The following is a 20,272-nucleotide window of genomic DNA, read 5'->3' as shown; positions in this document are numbered from 1 at the left end:
AAGATGAAACCCAGGGCAGACCCAGAATACACTCGAGAGATTAAGTGTCTCGGCTGGCCTGCGAGCACCTCAGCGTTCCTACAGATAAACTGGAGGAGGTGGGTGGGGAGAGGGAGGTGTGGGCTTCTCTGCTTTGGCTGCTTCTACCGTGACCCAGACCTGGATAAGTAGAAGAAAATTAAATGATTGATAGATAAACTCTGCTATTACTGTATAAATAATGTTTATTTTTGCTTGTTTGCATATTTCATTTCTGTTATTTTGTGTATTCACGCCTCTTGTTCATAAGAGCTGAAACACAGACATCGTCACCTTCTGGTGACCTATAATTACAATATTATAGTTGTAATTACAGTTCTTTTATAACCACACAGCTTCCACAAACTGTGTGTAAAGTAAAGTTTATACTGTACCATTTTCAGTGTTTTTAGACCATCTGATGGACTCATAGACACAACGGTCACCTGCAGGTCAAAGAAAATTAGTCTTCTCATTTCTGTGAGCCTAATTTAAGCATAAGTATTCATGCAAGTAGCATTTATATTAAATGTTGATATTGTTGTAGCTTCGTTTAATTCAACAGTGTTAAAACCGCAGCAGATGTTAAAGTACAGTCTTGCAAACTGCTTCAGAATAGAGTCTATATTTGAACCAGAGAGAGTGCTAACCATGAAGAAGTGAGGAGTATACTTGCTGTTGATCTTCTACCTGACTGACCCTCTGGTCATCAGTAGAACCTTTAAAACAAAAAAAAAATTGAAATAAGACATTTGCCTTTGCATGGTTGATTTTTATACATTGTTGTGAACAGTTTCCCATGCCTGTATGCTGAATCTGTGTACTTAAATATTTAAAGAGTAAAATATATTTTCTCAGAGGAACAAAAATGCTCACCTCTGGATTTTCTGTAGCAATAGAACAAGAGCAGCAAGAATATAAATATGACTCCAGAAATGATTCCAATGATCATCAAAATAAGAAATGAAGAGCTTTCAGGACTGGGCACAGCTGTTGTAAATTAGAAACGTGAACTGTTAACTTCAGTCAACTCAAGTGAATTTGCCATTTGGATAACAATGAAAGCTTCTAAAGAAAAATAGATCAACTAAACAGGCAGGTTCCAAGACAGCTCTGCAACATCAAGAGCAATACTCTGACTATATGTTTAGGTTTACCAGGCATATCTAGCACCCTCCCCTGTTAGCTGATGCAAATTACGACTGACTGGTGATTAGTTAATAAATGGTACACTTTCTGTTACTTCCCGTTTTTGTCTTTTGTGGTCTGCATTTGGGTCCTCACCTAAGAGAATCCACACAATCTGCCTCCACATATCATGACAAACCCAGTGGAAAGCAATCCTCTCTTTCGCTGGTAAAAAACACAAACACATGCAGCAAGCCGAGGGTACTAGGACATCCACCCCTGTCTGGCAACTCTTGCCAAAGAGAACCCAAGAGTTTCTCCAGGAGACTTGTTCCAGATTGAGGTGAGCAACTGTAGCTCTGTCAATCTGTCAAACTCATGCACTAGCTCTGCCTCCTTCCACACCAGGGAGGTAATTGCTAGTTTCAGCAACTGGGAACTGGATACCTAAGTCATTTGCCTTTGCCTTTGCCTCTAAGAGAGTGGATACTCCTTAACACAACAGCCAGCAATGATAGCTAGGAGCTGGGGATGTTACTGCCAAGGTGTCCATCCTTGATCCCCTCTTGACACACATTGCATTTAACTCCTATGGCTCCTCCTGTGAATGGCAGACCTGAAAGGGAGGTCAGTGTTGGCCTCACAGGTCTCAGGCTTCACAAAATTTCTGTGTCTCACAAAAACAATATGATTTTCTTTGTAGAACATTTACTTCATCCTGTGCTGATCCTTGTTATGTTTGTAAAATGAAGCTCAACAACAAACATCACTTGACAAGTTGAAGGCTTCACTCCACTCTGTTGAAGAATATGAGTCATCTCTGCGTCGACTCTTACACGTGTAGTCTCCACTGCTGGACTCAGAAACTCTGAATATCCAGTAATTATTGTGAGTCCACTGTGTGGTCTGCTTGGGTCCTCTCCATCTATACTCCCACTCAGTGGTTTCACCTCCTTCCTGCACCTCACATGTCAGACTGATCGTCTCACCGCTGAATATCTGAGGCCAGCTGGGTCGTCCTTTAACAACAACCTTATTGGAAACTGTTTACACATATTTACAGTTGAGATACAAACAAACATAAAATCAACAGAAATAATTTAATATTGAGTTGCTTGATAGTGACGAGTCAATGTACAGTAGTATAAAAAGTGTCTTCCCCCTTCATGATTTCCTATGTCTTGTATTTTTGACTTAAATGTTTCAGATCATCCATCCATCCATTCGCTTCCGCTTATCCTTTTCAGGGTCGCGGGGGGCGCTGGAGCCTATCCCAGCTGTCATAGGGCGATCATCAGATCATCAAACAAATTTAAATGTTAAACATAGATAACAAAAGTAAACACAAATGCAGTTTCTAAATCTTTATCATTAAGTATAAAAAAAATCCAAACCTTGTGTGAAAAAGCGATCGCCACCTAAACCTAATAACTGGTTAGGGCGTCCTTGGCAGCAACAACCAGATTCAGTCGTTCCAAACTCTTCATTTTGCTTTTCTTAACCCATTCAGAGGTGGACTTCAGTTCAATTTTATTTTATTCATACAGCACCAAATCACAATAACATCTGCCTCAAGGTGCTTTATATTGTAAGGTGAAGACTCTACAATAATACAAAGTAAACTGAGAAAACCCCAACAACCATATGACCCCCTATGAGCAACAGTAGGAAGGGAAAACATGCTGAGCCAGACAGCCAGAGATTACTGGTGTGATCTGGATCGTTGTCCTGCTGCAGAACCCAAGTGTGCTCCAACTTGAGGTCATGAACGCATGGCTGGACATTCTCCTTCATGATGTTTTTATAAACAGCAGAATTCATGGCTCCATTTACCAAAGCAAGTCTTTCAGGTCCTGGGGCAGCAAAACAGACCTGGACCATCCCACTAACACCACCGTAGTTTACTGTTGGTGTTCCATTGCTGAAATGCTGTGTTACTTTTAAGCCAAATGTAATAGGACACACACCTTCCAATTAGTTCAACTATTTTCTCAAAGTATTTTCCTAAAAGTCTTGGGGATCATTAAACTTTTTTCTGGCAAAACTGAGACGAGCCTTAATTTTCCTCTTTTTGTTGTTGTTGTCTCTGCCATGCAGGCCATTTCTGACTAGTCTCTCTCTTAGGGTGGAGACATGAACACTGACCTTAACTGAGGCAACTGGGGCCTGACAGACCGACCTTCAGCAGGTCTGGTAGTAATATCAAGGCAGTATATAAGGCCTTGATATGGGAGTGAAACTAAACTCAGCGTTGTAATAAAAAAATGTGGTTGATCACAGTTAATAATATTATTTAACAAGGTGGGGGCTTTTTCCACACACGGCCAGGTAGGCGTGGATTTTTCCTCCTTTAACTATAAAACCTTTCGATTAGAATCTTTATTTTCTGTTTACTTGTGTTATCTGTTTCTAATATTACACTAAACTTGATTTATGATCTGAAACATTTAAGTGTGACAAACATACAAAAAGTAGGAAATCTGGAGGGGGGCAAACACTTGTTCACACCACTGCCCATTTCAAAGAAAACTTTTCAACTCACAGGTTATCTCAGTGGTGACATCATCACTTTTATCAGTGTAGTAAACTGGGTTTCCTCTTCTTCCTCTGCAGTGGTAGATTCCTCCTTGAGATACTCTGATTACTCCATTTTGTTGATCATCTGCTCTGATTTGAACTTCAGTGTTTGGGTCACGTCTGAACCACTCATATTTCCAGCCAGCAGAGCTCCCCACAGAGCAGGCCAGAGTCACACTGCCCCCTACTGGTATGATAGTTGATCCTGGAGTCAGTGTGGCCCTGGGCTTACCTGCTGTTAGGGGGAAAAGGGGGAAATGTATTATTCATTATGAACTCATACAAATATAGAAAAGGGAATACTCAAAAATTTGGTTTAATGTGGTGAAACTTTCCACCCACATTACTCTTTATCATATTTTTCTATTTATTTTCTCTCTGTGTTCTTTGATTTTCTTCTCGTGTCTTTCTCAACATGTGGATATTGTTTCTGTAACTCTGGTTTAAATCTCTAAATAATCACAGTATAAATGTTTGCCTGACCTGAAAGAGTCACACTGATGTAAACTAACACAGGTCACTGCTGAAGGACACACAATGATGGTTTCACAGCTCTGTGTGGTTTTTTGGTTTAAATAACAGAAACATCAGTCACCTTAAACTTTATTAAACTTTTCATGTTTCTTCTTTTTCTTTGTTTTAAAGTTTAGAGTCTGTGAGTATTTTATCACTGTGTGTACTGTGAGTGTGGCCCTGGGTTTACCTGCTGTTAGGGAAAATAAAATATGTACACATATGATCTATTATGAAGTAATAAGAACACAGGTCCTGGCTAAAGTTTTTATTTTCAAAGCTCCTTCCATGAGCACATTAATTAAGTGTACACTCTGTTTTATAATTTAGATGAATATTTGAATTATTATATTAAGTATATTATATTTATTGGTCATGGTCACTGAGGACTTACCCAGCACAGTCAGGGAGACAGTATTACTGTTCTTTGTATAATGTGATTTCTTCATATGACCAGAGCACTGGTATTTACCAGTATCAGATGTAGACTTGATTTGTTTTCTGTAATTTTTGTATCTGTTGTACGGGATAAAGGCTCGACCATCCTTGTTGAGTTTGTATTCCCAGTCAGTGTGTTTTCCTTCCTTCATGTCACATTTGAAGCTAACAATCTCTCCGATGAAAAAAATTGTCGAGCTGGGTTCAACAGTTAGCACAGCATCTAGAATCCAACACAAACACAACATCATTGACCTAAAACACTTTTATGTACTTTACAAATCAAAATCTGTTCTGACATGTTCATAAACTTATAAATATATTGAGAAATAAAAATAGAAATGGAAAGTGTTTAAGATTGATGCACTAAGATGAATATTTACTAAATAAATGAAAGTGCAAACTGTTCAGTCACCTTGAGCGTGTCCGCTGCAGAGGAGCGTACAGAGAACTGCAATAAAGGAAGAAACTTCACACATCATCAAACTGAAGACTCACTCAAACATGGCATCAGTCAAACACACCTGGTGTTACCAGAGGCTGCTGTGATTGGTTTAAATTATATATTTAAGGTAAAATGCATCAAATTATCACTGATGAAGAAACAAACCTTTCTTAGATAAACTAAACCAGCGTCAGTGCACTGAAATCTAATCCAGTCTGCAAACAACCATGTTGAGAACAAAACATGAACTGAAATGCTGCAAATGACTGAAACTCTGTCATTTTACTAAAACATGTTCATCAGTCAATGAATCAAAGGAAGAAGTGATGCACTGACAGAATAGGCCCAGCTCACAGAGGAAAGTGGGTCCCATCCTCACATCCAGCTGTGACACGTCTGAAAACTTCTACGACTTTGTGTGAAGAGAAAGAAGAAGAAGCACACGAGACGAGAACTGTGAAGAAAACAAAGACTTTAAAACTTCTTCTTCTCTCCACTTCCTTCTTTTTATCACACCTTAACAAGCTCTGACTACAGCATGCTTTGACATGTTTGTATTTTCCTGGTGCTTCAGAAACAAATTAAGGAGATTTCTTTTTATAAAACTAAGTAATAAGAATCATTTTATCATACAGATGTGAGCTGAGTAGTGAAAGAGACAAAATGAGCAGATTACATGTCATTTTGTTTCCTTTGTCTGCTCCTCGTCTGCTTGTTGTGTTTGCTGGGAGCTTTGCCACCAATAATAGTTACTCTCACAGATGCTCCGTCATGGAAATACACCATTCTGATGGGTTCAAACTGCTGTAGAAAAGCAATTTTCAAGGAGTCTTGAATTGCTTCTTCTACACTAAAAGCTGCTGCACAAAATCCTTAAATTGCTTCAAATATAAAATAAATGCATTTTCATCTAGCTTAGCCTCATAGCTTCAACTATCAGTTGACAAATAGCAGTGTCATACTCACCATAAGCAGATGTTCACATCAGTTAATCCATGCACTCTCTCACACAACAATGAAATCTGTAACTAAAAAATTGACTTTTTTTTTATCTTAATTGATAAAACTGAGCTTTACTAGATTATTCCATTAAACCGCTGTAAAATCTTCTGGTTTCATCATAAATTGATTTACAGGAAACGGACAACTCAAACAGTAACAGAAGTGAGTGTGAGGTGAGAGGAAGTCGTCCTTTTTTCTGAACTTGCCACTGTTGCCTTACATGTCGCTGTAAGTGGGTTTAGAGGCGTGAAACGACAGACATTTCCTGTTTCATTGCCCAAAGCAATGAGAAGTAAGCAGCAGTGTGGTATATATAAAAAGATTCCCCACTCGCCCCTGCGGGCGGTTTATCCTTCAAGCTCGGGTCCTCTACCAGAGGCCTGGGAGCTTGAGGGTCCTGCGCAGTATCTTAGCTGTTCCCAGGACTGCGCTCTTCTGGACAGAGATCTCCGATGTTGTTCCCGGGATCTGCTGGGAGTCACTGCACCTAGTGCTCCAATTACCACTGGGATCACCGTCACCTTCACCCTCCACATCCTCTCGAGCTCTTCTCTGAGCCCTTTGCACTTCTCCAGCTTCTCGTGTTCCTCCTTCCTGATGTTGCTGTCACTGGGAATCGCTACATTGATCACTACAGAAGTCCCACAGGATCTTAGCTCGGTCATTCTCCATCACCCTTGGAGGAGTCTCCCATTTTGAACTCTGGACTTCCAGGCACTTCCAGACACAGATACTCCTGTATATTATGCCGGCCACTTGGTTATGGCGTTCCATGTATGCCCTGCCTGCTAGCATCTTTCACCCTGCTGTTATGTGTCAGGGGCATCTTTACACAGCCTGTACCTGGGGTCTTGCCTGGTGTGATAGACCCCAGCCTCTATGGATCTTGTGCTCAGAGCTTGTTCCTGTGCTGCCATGATTAGTTGACAGCATTGTTGAACGCTCCTGATCCAGGCTCATGTCAGTACAATGCAAACGCCAACAAAAAAGCTAATGGTTACACAGCTTGACAAGGTCCTGCCACCATTAACAGGACATGGAAACAAATGGGAATTTGAGATGCCACAGTTTCCAACGGGATCCAAGGTGAGTTAAATTAAAAGGAGAGAGATCTCTTTCATGTTTTCATTGTCGTCTGTTTTTGACTTCACTAGGCAAGTCTTAAGACTTAAGATGAAACTGCAGCCATTAAGTCACAAAAACTCTGACATGAAATATTAGATTTAAAATACTAACAGAAATTTTCAACACTGTATTCTGTGTTGAAAACTATCACCCCTCCTCCTCTCCCTCAACAAAGTTTGTCCATTTGTGTGGTATAAATGGTTTCATACATGTTCAAAGTTTTCCTGCCTCTGTACAAAGTTCCAGCAGGTCAGTGTTATATAAACACTTGAAGGACTCCTCTCAGCATTTATGTTTATGTAATTTATCAACAAACACAACACACAAGACTGAAGCATATACTGTATAACATTTATATAATAAAGGTTACGTGGTTTAAACGAAACACAAAATGAGATAACAGAATAAAAAATTTGACGGCAGTTTACCAAATATGAAATAAACAAATATAAAATGTTATTAATGTACAAATCCATTAAAAAAAACAAGCGGAACAAAGATGCTTATTTGCAAAGGAAAGATCTGTAAATATAGATATAAAAACAATACATGTGTTGGGGGCGTGGTTTACGATGCTGCTGCAGGTGCGATGTACACACCTGCGCGGCGTCTGCAATCACGCCTCGCTGGCTTAAAAGTTCAGAGTTTTGGTTAACGATGTTGTTGTGGTTGTTGTGTTGAGCTGCAGTGTGTGTGTGTCCAGCAACCGTCAAAGTATTAATACAAGTGATCAAAATGCCACTGGGTCTGCCGTGTATGTTTACAACATGCAGTTCAATAAATGCTTGTGTGGAAGTGGAAAGATCCTGATCCTAACACCACACTATCACTTGCTGCTGCTGCCTATTTTTCAACGAAAGAAAACTTTTCATAAAAAAGTTGAAATCTGCTGTTAAATTCAAATGAATTAAATTTTGCTTTTGCTACATTTAGTTGGTTTTGCAGACACATGATCATGAAGAATCGATGCAGAATTATTCAGTGTTTAAAGGTGATTTGGGACTCAGGTTACTCTGAGTTAATCATTACAACAACAAATCACAGTATGTAAGCTATTTTATTTCTGTATTACTAAGAGCTGGTTTTGATTTGACTTCAGAATAAACTGCTTCATCAGCTGCTGCAGAGGCTGATTTTCCTGCAAATAAAGAGATTTTTTGATGAGATGACTGCCAGTAACATCTTAATTCAAAGGCTCTACTATTTATACACTTTTTCTTGGTGTGTATAAAAGTATAAAGCAGACAGCAAAATGAAAAATTTGCAATTTTTTAGATTACTTTACTTACCTTTATGTATCTTGACTTTAGCTCTGTTGTGGGAGACCTCTGCATACAACAGGCTGTAATCTAAAGAGGACAGACGATGATCAGAATAATAATAATAATGGATTGGATTTATATAGCGCTTTTCAAGGCACCCAAAGCGCTTTACAATACCACTATTCATTCACTCTCACATTCACACACTGGTGGAGGCAAGCTACGGTTGTAGCCACAGCTGCCCTGGGGCAGACTGACAGAAGCGAGGCTGCCATATCGCGCCAAAAGGTTGACTGTCTTTAATTTCCTTTATATTTATATCATTCTGTCATTCAACACCTAAACTACATGACATGACTGAAGGATGTTCTCTACACTGACTAACATTTCTCAGCATTAGATATTATCTTGTTTGAGTTCATCATTATAGCGATAATGAGTCTGTTATTTCTGTGTAATTACCAAGAGCTGGTTGTGACTTGACTTCAGAATAAATGACTTCTTCAGCTGCTGCAGAGGCTGATTTTTCTGCAAATAAAGACATTATTAGTCAAAGATGATTGTCAGTAACATCTTAATTCTAAGTCCACACAGCCAGCAGGATAACAATACCTCAAATCAGCCTTTTAGACTGAGGGGTAAAAAGTGTAAACAGACAGCAAAAAGAAATGTGTGCTTTACTACTTTACTTGCCCTTGTTTCTCTTGGCTTTAGCTCTCTTGTGGGAGACCTCTGCATACAACGGGCTCTCATCTAAAGGAGGACAGACAGACGATAAACTAACTTTGGAGTAACTTTGATTTTCTTTATACTGAAATCATTTTGTCATTGAAAACCTAACTCATCACATGAACTGACTGAGGGAGGTTCTCATCTATTGAAAATGATTTTTTTTTGACAGCTCGTTGTTGTATTATTAAAAAAAGCTTCTTTCACATTGTGCCTACATCAAAAACAGCCAGTGAGCATTCAGAAGGGTCGCCTCAGTGATAGATGACCCCTGATATTAGAATCACATGAAATACGAGAAGAATGATGCTGGCTAATCTCAGTTAAAATACAGATCTTTGACATGATTGGACTAAACTGAATGTATTGTCTCTGTTGAGAACAGGATTAAAATGAATCCTGTGATTATAGGTTAAGGTTTATAACCTCCAGCACCCATAAGAACATAAAAACCTTTATGGAAAAAAGTAATTACATTAAATTACACTCTGGAAAAAGGAAAGTGGAATCTCTGAAAAGCAAAAACATATCAGCAAAGGTTTTAAATACTGAAGGAATTGGACTGATTATTAATTGTTCTTTGGTTTATTGTTTTATTGTAAAAGATTCATTATTCAAATTAAATTAAGGGAACATTTGACTATCACAGTATGAAACATTTTCATTCAAACTTCAGGGATACCTGGCTCCATTTCAGCAGCTTTGATGCAACTCAGAATGACAAGAGGTGCACTGAAGAGGAAACAACAACAAAAAACCCAAAAAGAGAATATCTTCGAGGTGGTGTTCACAGGTCATTGCTCTCTCTTTATCCCCCTGACTGACTTTTCTTGATGCTGTTGTTCAGTCGAGCTGTGCTGTGAGTACAAGTCCTAGTAAAGGTCATGAGGCCTCGTGCTGTGTTCGCAGAGTCTATTTCTAACAGTTTGATCAAAAGCATGCACATGAGAATGGGCCGTCCTGGTCTGCCTGTGCAGCCTGATGGTAACGTCTCACAATACCAGCGGTTTGCACCAAAGCAGCTGAAATGGACTCACAATGTTTTATGCTTCCTAACTACACTGATTGAAGTCCCTGAATTTTAACTTTTTAAATGTGTTCCACCTTTTTCCACTTTCTCCTCTATTTATTAGTTTATTTGTTGAACAGAGCACATTACAGCGAGCCGCTGGTTTCTTGCTTTTTCTTCTTGGAGCGATAACATGAATGAAAGTCTAGTTTTTCCTTCATTTGGATACTACGGTCCAATAAAAGCATGTAAACTAGTGTATTTTGTATTGGTAGCAGAATAAATACTCACCTTTCTGAGTGATGTTTTTAAACTCAATCAAAGAATATGTGACATCCCCAGATTCAACTAAAATAGAGTTCAAACATTTACACATAAATGAGAATAATCAAAGAGTCTGCATACTTATAAACCGCTGTTTATACTTTACCATTTTTTGTGTCATCGTGGTCTTTGACTGATTCATAGAGACAAGCATCACCTAAGAAACAATTAAAACTCATATACATGGATCTGATCACCTTACAAACAGAAATGTCTAAAGCAGAACTCATCACGGTTAACGCTGACCTTGGTGAGGAGAAGCATGTTGGCGGTCTCGAGCTTCATCCTGGTTGATCGTTTGGTTTATGGTTTGATTTGTGCTGGAACATAAAATGTAGTAAAACAGTGGATTTAATAAGAAACACGGGATGAAATTCTGGTTTGATAAATAATGAGAGAGAAAATGTAAACAAACCTGGCAAAGCACGAATCTGAAAAACAAAACAGAAAAACACAATCAGATGTTTTTATTGCAAGCTGTTCTGGTGCTGTACCGTTACATGCAGCGTTCAGGGTACGTCTGTAGTTCTGAACAATTAGATTATGCTCAGTGTAATATCAGAGAGAAATGGTTTCACCCTTTGACTGTTTGAAGCAACAACACAGCAGAAGAAGAATCAGTAAAAGTCCACAGACGAGTCCAACGATCAACAGAGCAGGAAATGAAGAGTTTCCAGTCCTGGGCACTGCTGAATAAATGAGAAGATTTAATTACATGTATGTAAACAGATTTAATGTACAACAGGCTTCACATGAAACACACACAAGAGCTGGCACTATCTCCAATACCAGAACTCCTGATCACATCTCCTCCATTCTTGTGTTATTTTACATGATTTTGTAATATGTACAAAAAAGCACAAGCGAAAGAAAATTTTCTCTGTGTAACTTGGAACCAACAGGATCTCCAGGACAGATGTCAGCTGGTGCAGTGTAATATACAATTACTTCAACTATACAGAGGCAAATCGAGGCAGTGCTGAAAGCTAATGGGGGTCCACCCAGTACCAGCAAGGTGTACCTAATAAAATGTGTAGTAGCCTTCTTAATCTCTGAGGTGTGTCCCATTGTCACAGATGTATAAAATCAAGCACGTAGCCTTCTAGGGAGCTTCTCTAAACTAAAGCAGCGTTTTATCTCAGTGTTTTTACACTTTCAGTAAAGACGGCACTGAAAACGCTAAAATTAAAAAGTGTCAGTGTTCACAAGAACGATGGTGATGCAGCCACTGTGAAATCTGCGGTAGTGTTGCAGCTGATAAGGAGCAGATATTCTGAATATTACATAAACATCATACTGAATACTGGCAAACTGGCAACAGCCCTCAATATTCACAGTAAAGCACTTTTTTCATCATCATCACTTTACGGGGTATTAGTTGGGGTCCCCAGCAGGCGGCTTGGACACTTGTGTTCATGATTACGATAACTCAGGAACATCTACTAATAATCTCAGATAAGTTCAAATCTCAGTGACCTCGAGGTCAAAGTTAGAGGTCAGGTTTTCTAAAAAGGAAGGAAATCACTTATGTTCAAGCTTACTTGCATGTACCAGGAAGCTGAGGGGCAGCACGACCATGGTGACTGAGATCAAGTATGTGTGTGTTTTATTTATGTTATCAGCTGGAAGAAAATTTCCAAGAGACTTTTAAATAGGGATGATGTAGTTTTGTCATTATTTGTTTTGTACATTTAAAGTGTTTTTCATAGACACACGTATATGATGTTTGTGTATTTCATCATCTTACTGGGGTGATGGTAATAAAGCTCAACATTAGCTTTGTACCAGCTAAATATTCACAAAGTGTCGGACAAACTACGAGGCTACAATCAGGTTGATGTCATCCTGTGCTGATCCTTGTTATGTTTGTAAAATGAAGCTCAACAACAAACATCACTTACTTGATGCTGACAAGTTGAAGGCTTCACTCCACTCTGTTGAAGAATATGAGTCATCTCTGCGTCGACTCTTACACGTGTAGTCTCCACTGCTGGACTCAGAAACATTGAATATCCAGTAATTATTGTGAGTCCACTGTGTGGTCTGCTTGGCTCCTCTCCATCTATACTCCCACTCAGTGGTTTCACCTCCTTCCTGCACCTCACATGTCAGACTGATCGTCTCACCGCTGAATATCTGAGGCCAGCTGGGTCGTCCTTTAACAACAACCTTATTGGAAACTGTTTATTAACAGTTAAGATACAAACAGAAACATCAGCTCAGCAGAGAAAACTTAACACTGTGTGTCTGAATGTGAATTTCAAACTAAATGACTGAACTCACAGGTTATCTCAATGGTGACATCATCACTTTTATCAGTGTAGTAAACTGGGTTTCCTCTTCTTCCTCTGCAGTGGTAGATTCCTCCTTGAGATACTCTGATTACTCCGTTTTGTTGATCATCTGCTCTGATTTGAACGTCAGTTTTTTGGTCACGTCTGAACCACTCATATTTCCAGCCAGCAGAGCTCCCCACAGAGCAGGCCAGAGTCACACTGCCCCCTACTGGTATGATAGTTGATCCTGGAGTCAGTGTGGCCCTGGGCTTACCTGCTGTTAGGGGGAAAAGAGGAAGAAAAGAAGAAAAATGGATAAAAGACCATTTCATTTTTGTGTGAGAAAAGTTTTTTAAAAAAAATTTAATAACAACATCATTTGAAAAAAAATACTCTCTATTTCATCAATTGGATGAGTTTGAACAGGCATCACAAATTAATCGTTAAAGCATCCCAGCAGTGTTAATACTGGTCTCATCCACTTTCTCCTCTCACACAGCTCTGTAATGCATTTCCATTTATAAACTACTGCTTTCCTTTTTCTGCATCAAGCCTTCCTGCTTGATTCATCAGAAGATTCTCACTAATGTAAGACTCAGATGTCAGACCACACAGAAGCAGATCATCATAGCTGCACAGACAAATCTCTACTGCAGCAGTTTAATTATGAGACTTCTAACTTTTCATTTCTTTAATTCATACCATCAAACTTTAATATCTTGCTTTTATTTGGTATTAGTTAATCTTCTTTCAACACCATCAGAAGAAATCAAACATTTCACACATCACTGCATTAATAAAACAAACTCATCCATCATTCCTGAGATAAAATGTATAAAAACATGTAATCCATGAAGAAAATCCCTTCAAACAGTTCGGTCCCCTGTGGAGGAAAAAATGTCTGTCGCAGTCTTAAAATGTTGTTTCCACATTAGAGATGTGTTCACATTCACAGCATACAGCAGAAACTATGTTCACATCACTGGGCTCTCTACACCACTTCAGCTGCACAGACGTCACAGAGTCACCATCTCTGTTTCTAGGCTGCTACAATAATCCAGCACAACAATGAAAACATTCGATTTCTGCTTGTAGCTCCATCAGTCACCATGACAACATCTCCATCTGAAATATTACAACAAACCTTTTCTCCACCTACTCATCTCTGTTTAACTTCCTACAAGCCTCACTGCTCTTTCTTACACACACAAACTTTACAATAAAATGACCTCAGCTTCTGTTTAGAGTAATTATCAGGAATCAGACCAAATGTCTGTTTGTCCATAATAAACTGGCTCAGGACCTATTAGTGCTTGAAAAGGATCAGTCTCAGTATGATGACTGGAGTTGGTGAGAGTGGTAGTGATGACATGGTAATATGTCTGTGAAGGTTCTCAGTCATCCAGGTCATCGTAGTCACCTTTGACTATGACATGGTAATAACAATATTTGGATGTTTTTCTTTAGTCCCATACGTCCAATGGATTTAAAACTGTCTATAATAAGGCTACAATCAGGTTGATGTCATCCTGTGCTGATCCTTGTTATGTTTGTAAAATGAAGCTCAACAACAAACATCACTTACTTGATGCTGACAAGTTGAAGGCTTCACTCCACTCTGTTGAAGAATATGAGTCATCTCTGCGTCGACTCTTACACGTGTAGTCTCCACTGCTGGACTCAGAAACATTGAATATCCAGTAATTATTGTGAGTCCACTGTGTGGTCTGCTTGGCTCCTCTCCATCTATACTCCCACTCAGTGGTTTCACCTCCTTCCTGCACCTCACATGTCAGACTGATCGTCTCGCCGCTGAATATCTGAGGCCAGCTGGGTCGTCCTTTAACAACAACCTTATTGGAAACTGTTTATTAACAGTTAAGATACAAACAGAAACATCAGCTCAGCAGAGAAAACTTAACACTGTGTGTCTGAATGTGAATTTCAAACTAAATGACTGAACTCACAGGTTATCTCAATGGTGACATCATCACTTTTATCAGTGTAGTAAACTGGGTTTCCTCTTCTTCCTCTGCAGTGGTAGATTCCTCCTTGAGATACTCTGATTACTCCGTTTTGTTGATCATCTGTTCTGATTTGAACTTCAGTGTTTGGGTCACGTCTGAACCACTCATATTTCCAGCCAGCAGAGCTCCCCACAGAGCAGGCCAGTGTCACACTGCCCCCTACTGGTATGATAGTTGATCCTGGAGTCAGTGTGGCCCTGGGCTTACCTGCTGTTAGGGGGAAAAGGGGGAAATGCATTATTCACTATGAACTCATACAAATATAGAAAAGGGAAATTTAAAGATTTGGTTTAATGTGGTGAAACTTTCCACCCACATTACTCTTTATCATATTTTTCTATTTATTTTCTCTCTGTGTTCTTTGATTTTCTTCTCGTGTCTTTCTCAACATGTGGATATTGTTTCTGTAACTCTGGTTTAAATCTCTAAATAATCACAGTATAAATGTTTGCCTGACCTGAAAGAGTCACACTAATGTAAACTAACACAGGTCACTGCTGAAGGACACACAATGATGGTTTCACAGCTCTGTGTGGTTTTTTGGTTTAAATAACAGAAACATCAGTCACCTTAAACTTTATTAAACTTTTCATGTTTCTTCTTTTTCTTTGTTTTAAAGTTTAGAGTCTGTGAGTATTTTATCACTGTGTGTACTGTGAGTGATGTAACAGGTAAAATCAGTTTCCTGGTTAAAGTTTATGCTTTACAGCAACAGAAACAAGTTTCCATGACAACATTATTTAGTGTACATGTCACTGACGACTTACCCGTCACAGTTACAGAGACGATGTTACTGGTCTTTGTTTTCTGTGATGTCGTCCTGTGAGCAGAGCAGCTGTATTTACCACTCTGAACTGTAGATGCAAGTTTTAAACTGAGGTCTTTGTTTGTGTTGGAGTTTAAAATTTCTTGACCATCCTTCATGACTTTGTATTCCCAGTCAGTGTGTTTTTCTTCCTTCACCTCACATTTGAAGCTAACAATCTCTCCGATGAAAAAAATTGTCGAGCTGGGTTCAACAGTTAGCACAGCATCTAGAATCCAACACAAACGCAACATCATTGATCTGAAACACTTTTATGTACTTTACAAATCAAAATCTGTTCATAAACTTATAAATATATTGAGTAATAAAAACAGAAATGGAAAGTGTTTCAGATTGATGCACTAAGATTAATATTTACTAAATAAATAAAAGTGCAAACTGTTCAGTCACCTTGAGCGTGTCCGCTGCAGAGGAGCGTACAGAGAACTGCAATAAAGGAAGAAACTTCACACATCATCAAACTGAAGACTCACTCAAACATGGCATCAGTCAAACACACCTGGTGTTACCAGAGGCTGCTGTGATTGGTTTAAATTATATATTTAATGTAATATGCATCAAATTATCACTGATGAAGAAACAAACCATTCTTAGATAAACTAAACCAGCGTCAGTGCACTGAAATCTAATCCAGTCTGCAAACAACCATGTTGAGAACAAAACATGAACTGAAATGCTGCAAATGACTGAAACGCTGTCATTTTACTAAAACATGTTCATCAGTCAATGAATCAAAGGAAGAAGTGATGCACTGACAGAATAGGCCCAGCTCACAGAGGAAAGTGGGTCCCATCCTCACATCCAGCTGTGACACGTCTGAAAACTTCTACGACTTTGTGTGAAGAGAAAGAAGAAGAAGCACACGAGACGCTGAGAACTGTGAAGAAAACAAAGACTTTAAAACTTCTTCTTTATCCGCTTCCTTCCTTTTATCACACCTTAACAAGCTCTGACTACAGCATGCTTTGACATGTTTGGTGCTGCAGAAACAAATTAGTGAGATTTTTATGAAACTAAGTAATAATTTACTTAGTTGTAGTTGTATCATACACATGTGAGCTGAATAATGAATAGACAACATGAACAGATTATAAGTCCAAGTGAAGCTTTAAATGTGAAGTACTTTTGTTTTACATCCAGAAACACAACAAGAACACAGCTGTCTGCACCTTCACCTGCAGGTCTCATACGCACACTGATCACATATATGCACATGTTAAACACTCTTTGTCATAAATCACATTCAGACACAGTATTAAATAAATCTAATTCTCAAAACTGTTCCACTCCTGAAACTAATAATTCATTTGAACCGTGACACGGAGAACAGGCAGAGGCAAGTTTGTGGACACTTTTAAAATATTTAATTTTCTTTTAGTTTATTTTTACTCTTTAAATTACTAAATTAATAAAATGCAGTCATAAAGTTATAAGTAAGTTTACCCTGGATGGTGAAAGTGGCCTCTATCAACTGTTTATTCTTTGTTAGGTGTAGTTAAGAGTTTTGATGTATTAAACATCAAGACCCTCAAAACATTTGAAATCTTGGAATAACTGCATAGGAAGTTTTAAAATTAAAGTCTTGGAGCTCGACTGACTTCTTACAGAAACAGTGATGGACATTTTGTTTCCTTTGTCTGCTCCTCGTCTGCTTGTTGTGTTTGCTGGGAGCTTTGACACCAATAATAGTTACTCTCACAGATGCTCCAGCACACAAACACGTCATTCTGATGGGTTCAAACTGCTGTAGAAAAGTGATTAAAACCATTAGCAAGCACAAGAAGAGACATTTAGTATTTTCCTCCTGCCATAGAAATATTAATCAGCTGCTGATAATTTTCAAGGAGCCACGAATCACTGATTATATTCTAAAGGCTGCTGCACAAAGTCACTACATTGCTTCAAAATACAACAAACATGTTTCCATGAAGCTTTGTAAACAGTTAAAAACAGATTGATAGATGATCAGCCCAGAGACGTAACACTTACTCAGAGCAAATGGTCACAGCAGGCAAAAGCACTTTTTCCCACGACAGTGAAATCTTTCACTAAAAATACTTTATTTATCATTTTAACTGACAAACTTCACTAATGTAAAGTCATCACTGCAGAGTCTTTGAACATGAAGTTCAGTTCTGGTCAAATGTTCACTCAAATTCAGGAAGTGAGATGAAGTCCGCCTCCCTCCCTTCTCTTGTCTGTTTCCTTAAAAGTAGCTGTAACTGTTGTATTCAAAGAGATGAAAGCTGTTAACTTTGTCACTCAGTAACCACACAGTGAGCTACTTCCTGAGGCTCGTGGGAAATGTTTTTGAGCTCGAACAAACTTTGACTGACTTTAAAATGGCAGGTCGTTCAGACTGCAGCAGATAATCGTTCAGTTACAAGCACAGACTGAAACTCACTGAGATGAAACTGAAGAGACACTTTAACTCAAATCCAAAATCCATTTCCTGAAAATACTGTAGGAGGTTTCCATAAACTGTTTGAGAATTAGTAATCAGAGTAAATCCAGACATTACAATTCTTTAGGCTGACTACAGACAAACACTGTCAGTCTGATTGTTGGATAGCAGAGCACAGCTGGAAACAGATGTTGTATGAATGCTCTAAATACATTTTTGCTTCTTGTTAGGTTTCCTGGTGAGGTGTAAGTGTGTTGTGCTAGACTTCAACGTTAGTCCCAGCATCAGTGTGCCATCGTTCAAACCATTGTACAGCACACTTCATGGGCCTGATAGAAGAAGAAGAGGAAGAAGAACCCGGTTACGTTGCTTGGCCTCCACTTACACCTATTAACTTAGCAGATTTAAAGAAAAATATCATTAAATCAGTGACTCTTTGGTTAAGCTGCAATACGATAATTGTAAATGAAGCTTATGTGTAAGTTGAGCTGCCTATGTGTAAGGAAGATCTGTAATCAGTCATCTGCTTTCCTGGCTGTTAGTCTGCTTTTCTGTTCTCTGCATCACTATCACTGTCAGTCTCTATACTTACATCATTACTCTAGTCCAATCATCTTCTTGCCCACCTTCTTTGGGCCAATCAGCCTCCACTCTGTATGGTTTAAATCTGTGCTGGGTCAGGAGGGGTGCTGAGCCTTAAGCAGAAACAGTGGTGGAGCCTGCTGAAAATCCAGACACTCTGGCCTGTTTAAAGTGCTCAAACACAGTTTGCATAGTTACAGAACTGCAACACAGAACAGCCACAGTGTGTGGCATCAAGTGTCAAACATGGAGGAAGAAGCGTGATGGTCTCTGGCTGTGTGCTGGACCCAGGGTCGGTGACTTGTGCAGAATGAGAGGCACCCTGAACCAAAACAGCTGCCACAGCATTCTGCACCACCATGCAATTCCCTCTGGTAGGTACCTAGTTGGTCAGGGTTCATAAAAGCTGAACGACAGTCCAAGCTATGCCAGAACTACCTCAGGAAAAAAGAAGATGGTAAGCTTGAAAACATGGAGTGTCCAGCACAGTATCCAAACTTTAACCCCATCAATCTGGTTTGGGATGAACTGGACAGAAGAGTGAAAGCAAAGCAACCTACAAGTGACACACATTTATGGGAACATCTGTAACAGATATGAGAAGAACTTTCTGAAGAATATTTGATTTCTCTTGTAGAAAAAATGCCACAAGCGTGTTCAGCTGTCATATCTGCCAGAGGTGTTTACTTTGATGAGTCTAAAGTTTAGAAGACATGTTGGTCTATAAATTGATTCCACGATATATTTTTAAGTCCAACTGGAAAAATTGGGGTGTTCAAAAACATTGACCAGAGGTGTATTTTTATGGTTGTGGCCGCCTCTATACATGGGCCTCCCCTGGTTCAACCTGATATCACACCATAATGTATACTAGACACACTGGTCCACCCAGATGTTGCAGTAAGTTGTAGTAAACTGCAATAACAGCAGAGGGAGGTTTTTATGTCAAGGCAACATAATAATAATCACAGAAAGCCCTTAAATAGACATTATTAACCCATTTAACACATATATAAATATAAGAAACATACATAAAATATTTGTGGTGATTAAGGAAACTGGAATGTACTTCAATACTGGTCTACAGTTGCTTGCTCACTATTGGTGTCTTTTCTTTAAATATATTATCTCCCCCTGCTGCTGCTGTAATGTTTGTATTCAGTGAAGCAACCAGATTTTCACTGGGAGTGAGTGAGCAGATCTGAGGGACAGCCTGGGTTGAGTGGATTGGAGACAAAGTTAGAGAGGCGAGGCTGAGATGGTTTGGACATGTGCAGAAGAGGGATGGGGGATATTTTGGACAAAGGATGCTGACGATGGAGCTGCCAGGCAGAAGGCACAGATGAAGACCAGAGAGAAGATTTTTGGACGTAGTCAAGGAGGACATGCAGGGGCTTGGTGTGAATATAAAATAGAAATACAATATTACCAACCCCCCAAAAATATAACTGTGGGGTTCAATTTGACTGGTTTTATAGACAGATAGTAACGTCTTCTTTGACTTAGACTAAATTCCAAAGAATCAGTGGTGCCTTATTTTGAAAATTATTTTTTTAAGTCATAACACTGTTCCTAATCTATTGACAG

General features: G+C 39.0%; 2 protein-coding genes across 2 annotated transcripts; both read right to left on the bottom strand.

Annotated features, from left to right (window-relative positions):
- Positions 1–40: 40 nt before the first annotated feature.
- LOC146713865 (uncharacterized) lies at positions 41–5,492 on the bottom strand. Its single transcript, XM_085439094.1, has 7 exons — positions 5,456–5,492; positions 5,090–5,125; positions 4,631–4,897; positions 3,689–3,958; positions 1,917–2,189; positions 895–1,008; positions 41–159 (listed from the first exon to the last, which is right to left on the bottom strand). Exons 1-7 carry the CDS (start codon positions 5,490–5,492, stop codon positions 41–43), a joined length of 1,116 nt encoding a protein of 371 aa, XP_085295220.1.
- Positions 5,493–8,267: 2,775 nt separating this feature from the next.
- LOC146713864 (Fc receptor-like protein 5) lies at positions 8,268–17,726 on the bottom strand. The gene is made up of 17 exons (XM_085450518.1): positions 17,689–17,726; positions 16,456–16,576; positions 16,090–16,125; positions 15,641–15,907; positions 14,814–15,083; positions 14,432–14,710; positions 12,854–13,123; positions 12,472–12,750; positions 11,149–11,259; positions 10,986–11,001; positions 10,817–10,890; positions 10,677–10,727; positions 10,538–10,594; positions 9,202–9,261; positions 8,971–9,036; positions 8,536–8,595; positions 8,268–8,384 (listed from the first exon to the last, which is right to left on the bottom strand). Exons 2-17 carry the CDS (start codon positions 16,490–16,492, stop codon positions 8,299–8,301), a joined length of 2,019 nt encoding a protein of 672 aa, XP_085306644.1. The 5' UTR covers positions 16,493–16,576; positions 17,689–17,726; the 3' UTR covers positions 8,268–8,298.
- Between the last annotated feature and the right edge of the window lie 2,546 nt (positions 17,727–20,272).

The sequence above is a fragment of the Copadichromis virginalis genome, linkage group LG3 (genome assembly GCF_057382275.1).
Source record: "Copadichromis virginalis isolate Kocher_CV1m ecotype Utaka linkage group LG3, C_Virginalis_male_GT1.1, whole genome shotgun sequence".
NCBI lineage: Eukaryota > Metazoa > Chordata > Actinopteri > Cichliformes > Cichlidae > Copadichromis > Copadichromis virginalis.
Note: the sequence above shows the minus strand (reverse complement) of the source record. Positions and strands in the feature narration are given on the sequence as shown.

What these genes read in the sequence shown, in the direction of transcription:
- LOC146713865 (XM_085439094.1), bottom strand. Translation starts at nt 5,492, where the DNA reads ATGGGACCCACTTTCCTCTGTGAGCTGGGCCTATTCT. An exon ending in TGTCACCACTGAGATAACCT is followed by an intron (nt 2,190 to 3,688) that starts GTGAGTTGAAAA and finishes ATGTGTAAACAG; the next exon opens with TTTCCAATAAGGTTGTTGTT. An exon ending in TTGCTACAGAAAATCCAGAG is followed by an intron (nt 160 to 894) that starts GTGAGCATTTTT and finishes CTACTTATCCAG; the next exon opens with GTCTGGGTCACGGTAGAAGC.
- LOC146713864 (XM_085450518.1), bottom strand. Translation starts at nt 16,492, where the DNA reads ATGGGACCCACTTTCCTCTGTGAGCTGGGCCTATTCT. An exon ending in ACATGCTTCTCCTCACCAAG is followed by an intron (nt 10,728 to 10,816) that starts GTCAGCGTTAAC and finishes ATTGTTTCTTAG; the next exon opens with GTGATGCTTGTCTCTATGAA. An exon ending in TAAAAACATCACTCAGAAAG is followed by an intron (nt 9,262 to 10,537) that starts GTGAGTATTTAT and finishes GTCCTCCTTTAG; the next exon opens with ATGAGAGCCCGTTGTATGCA.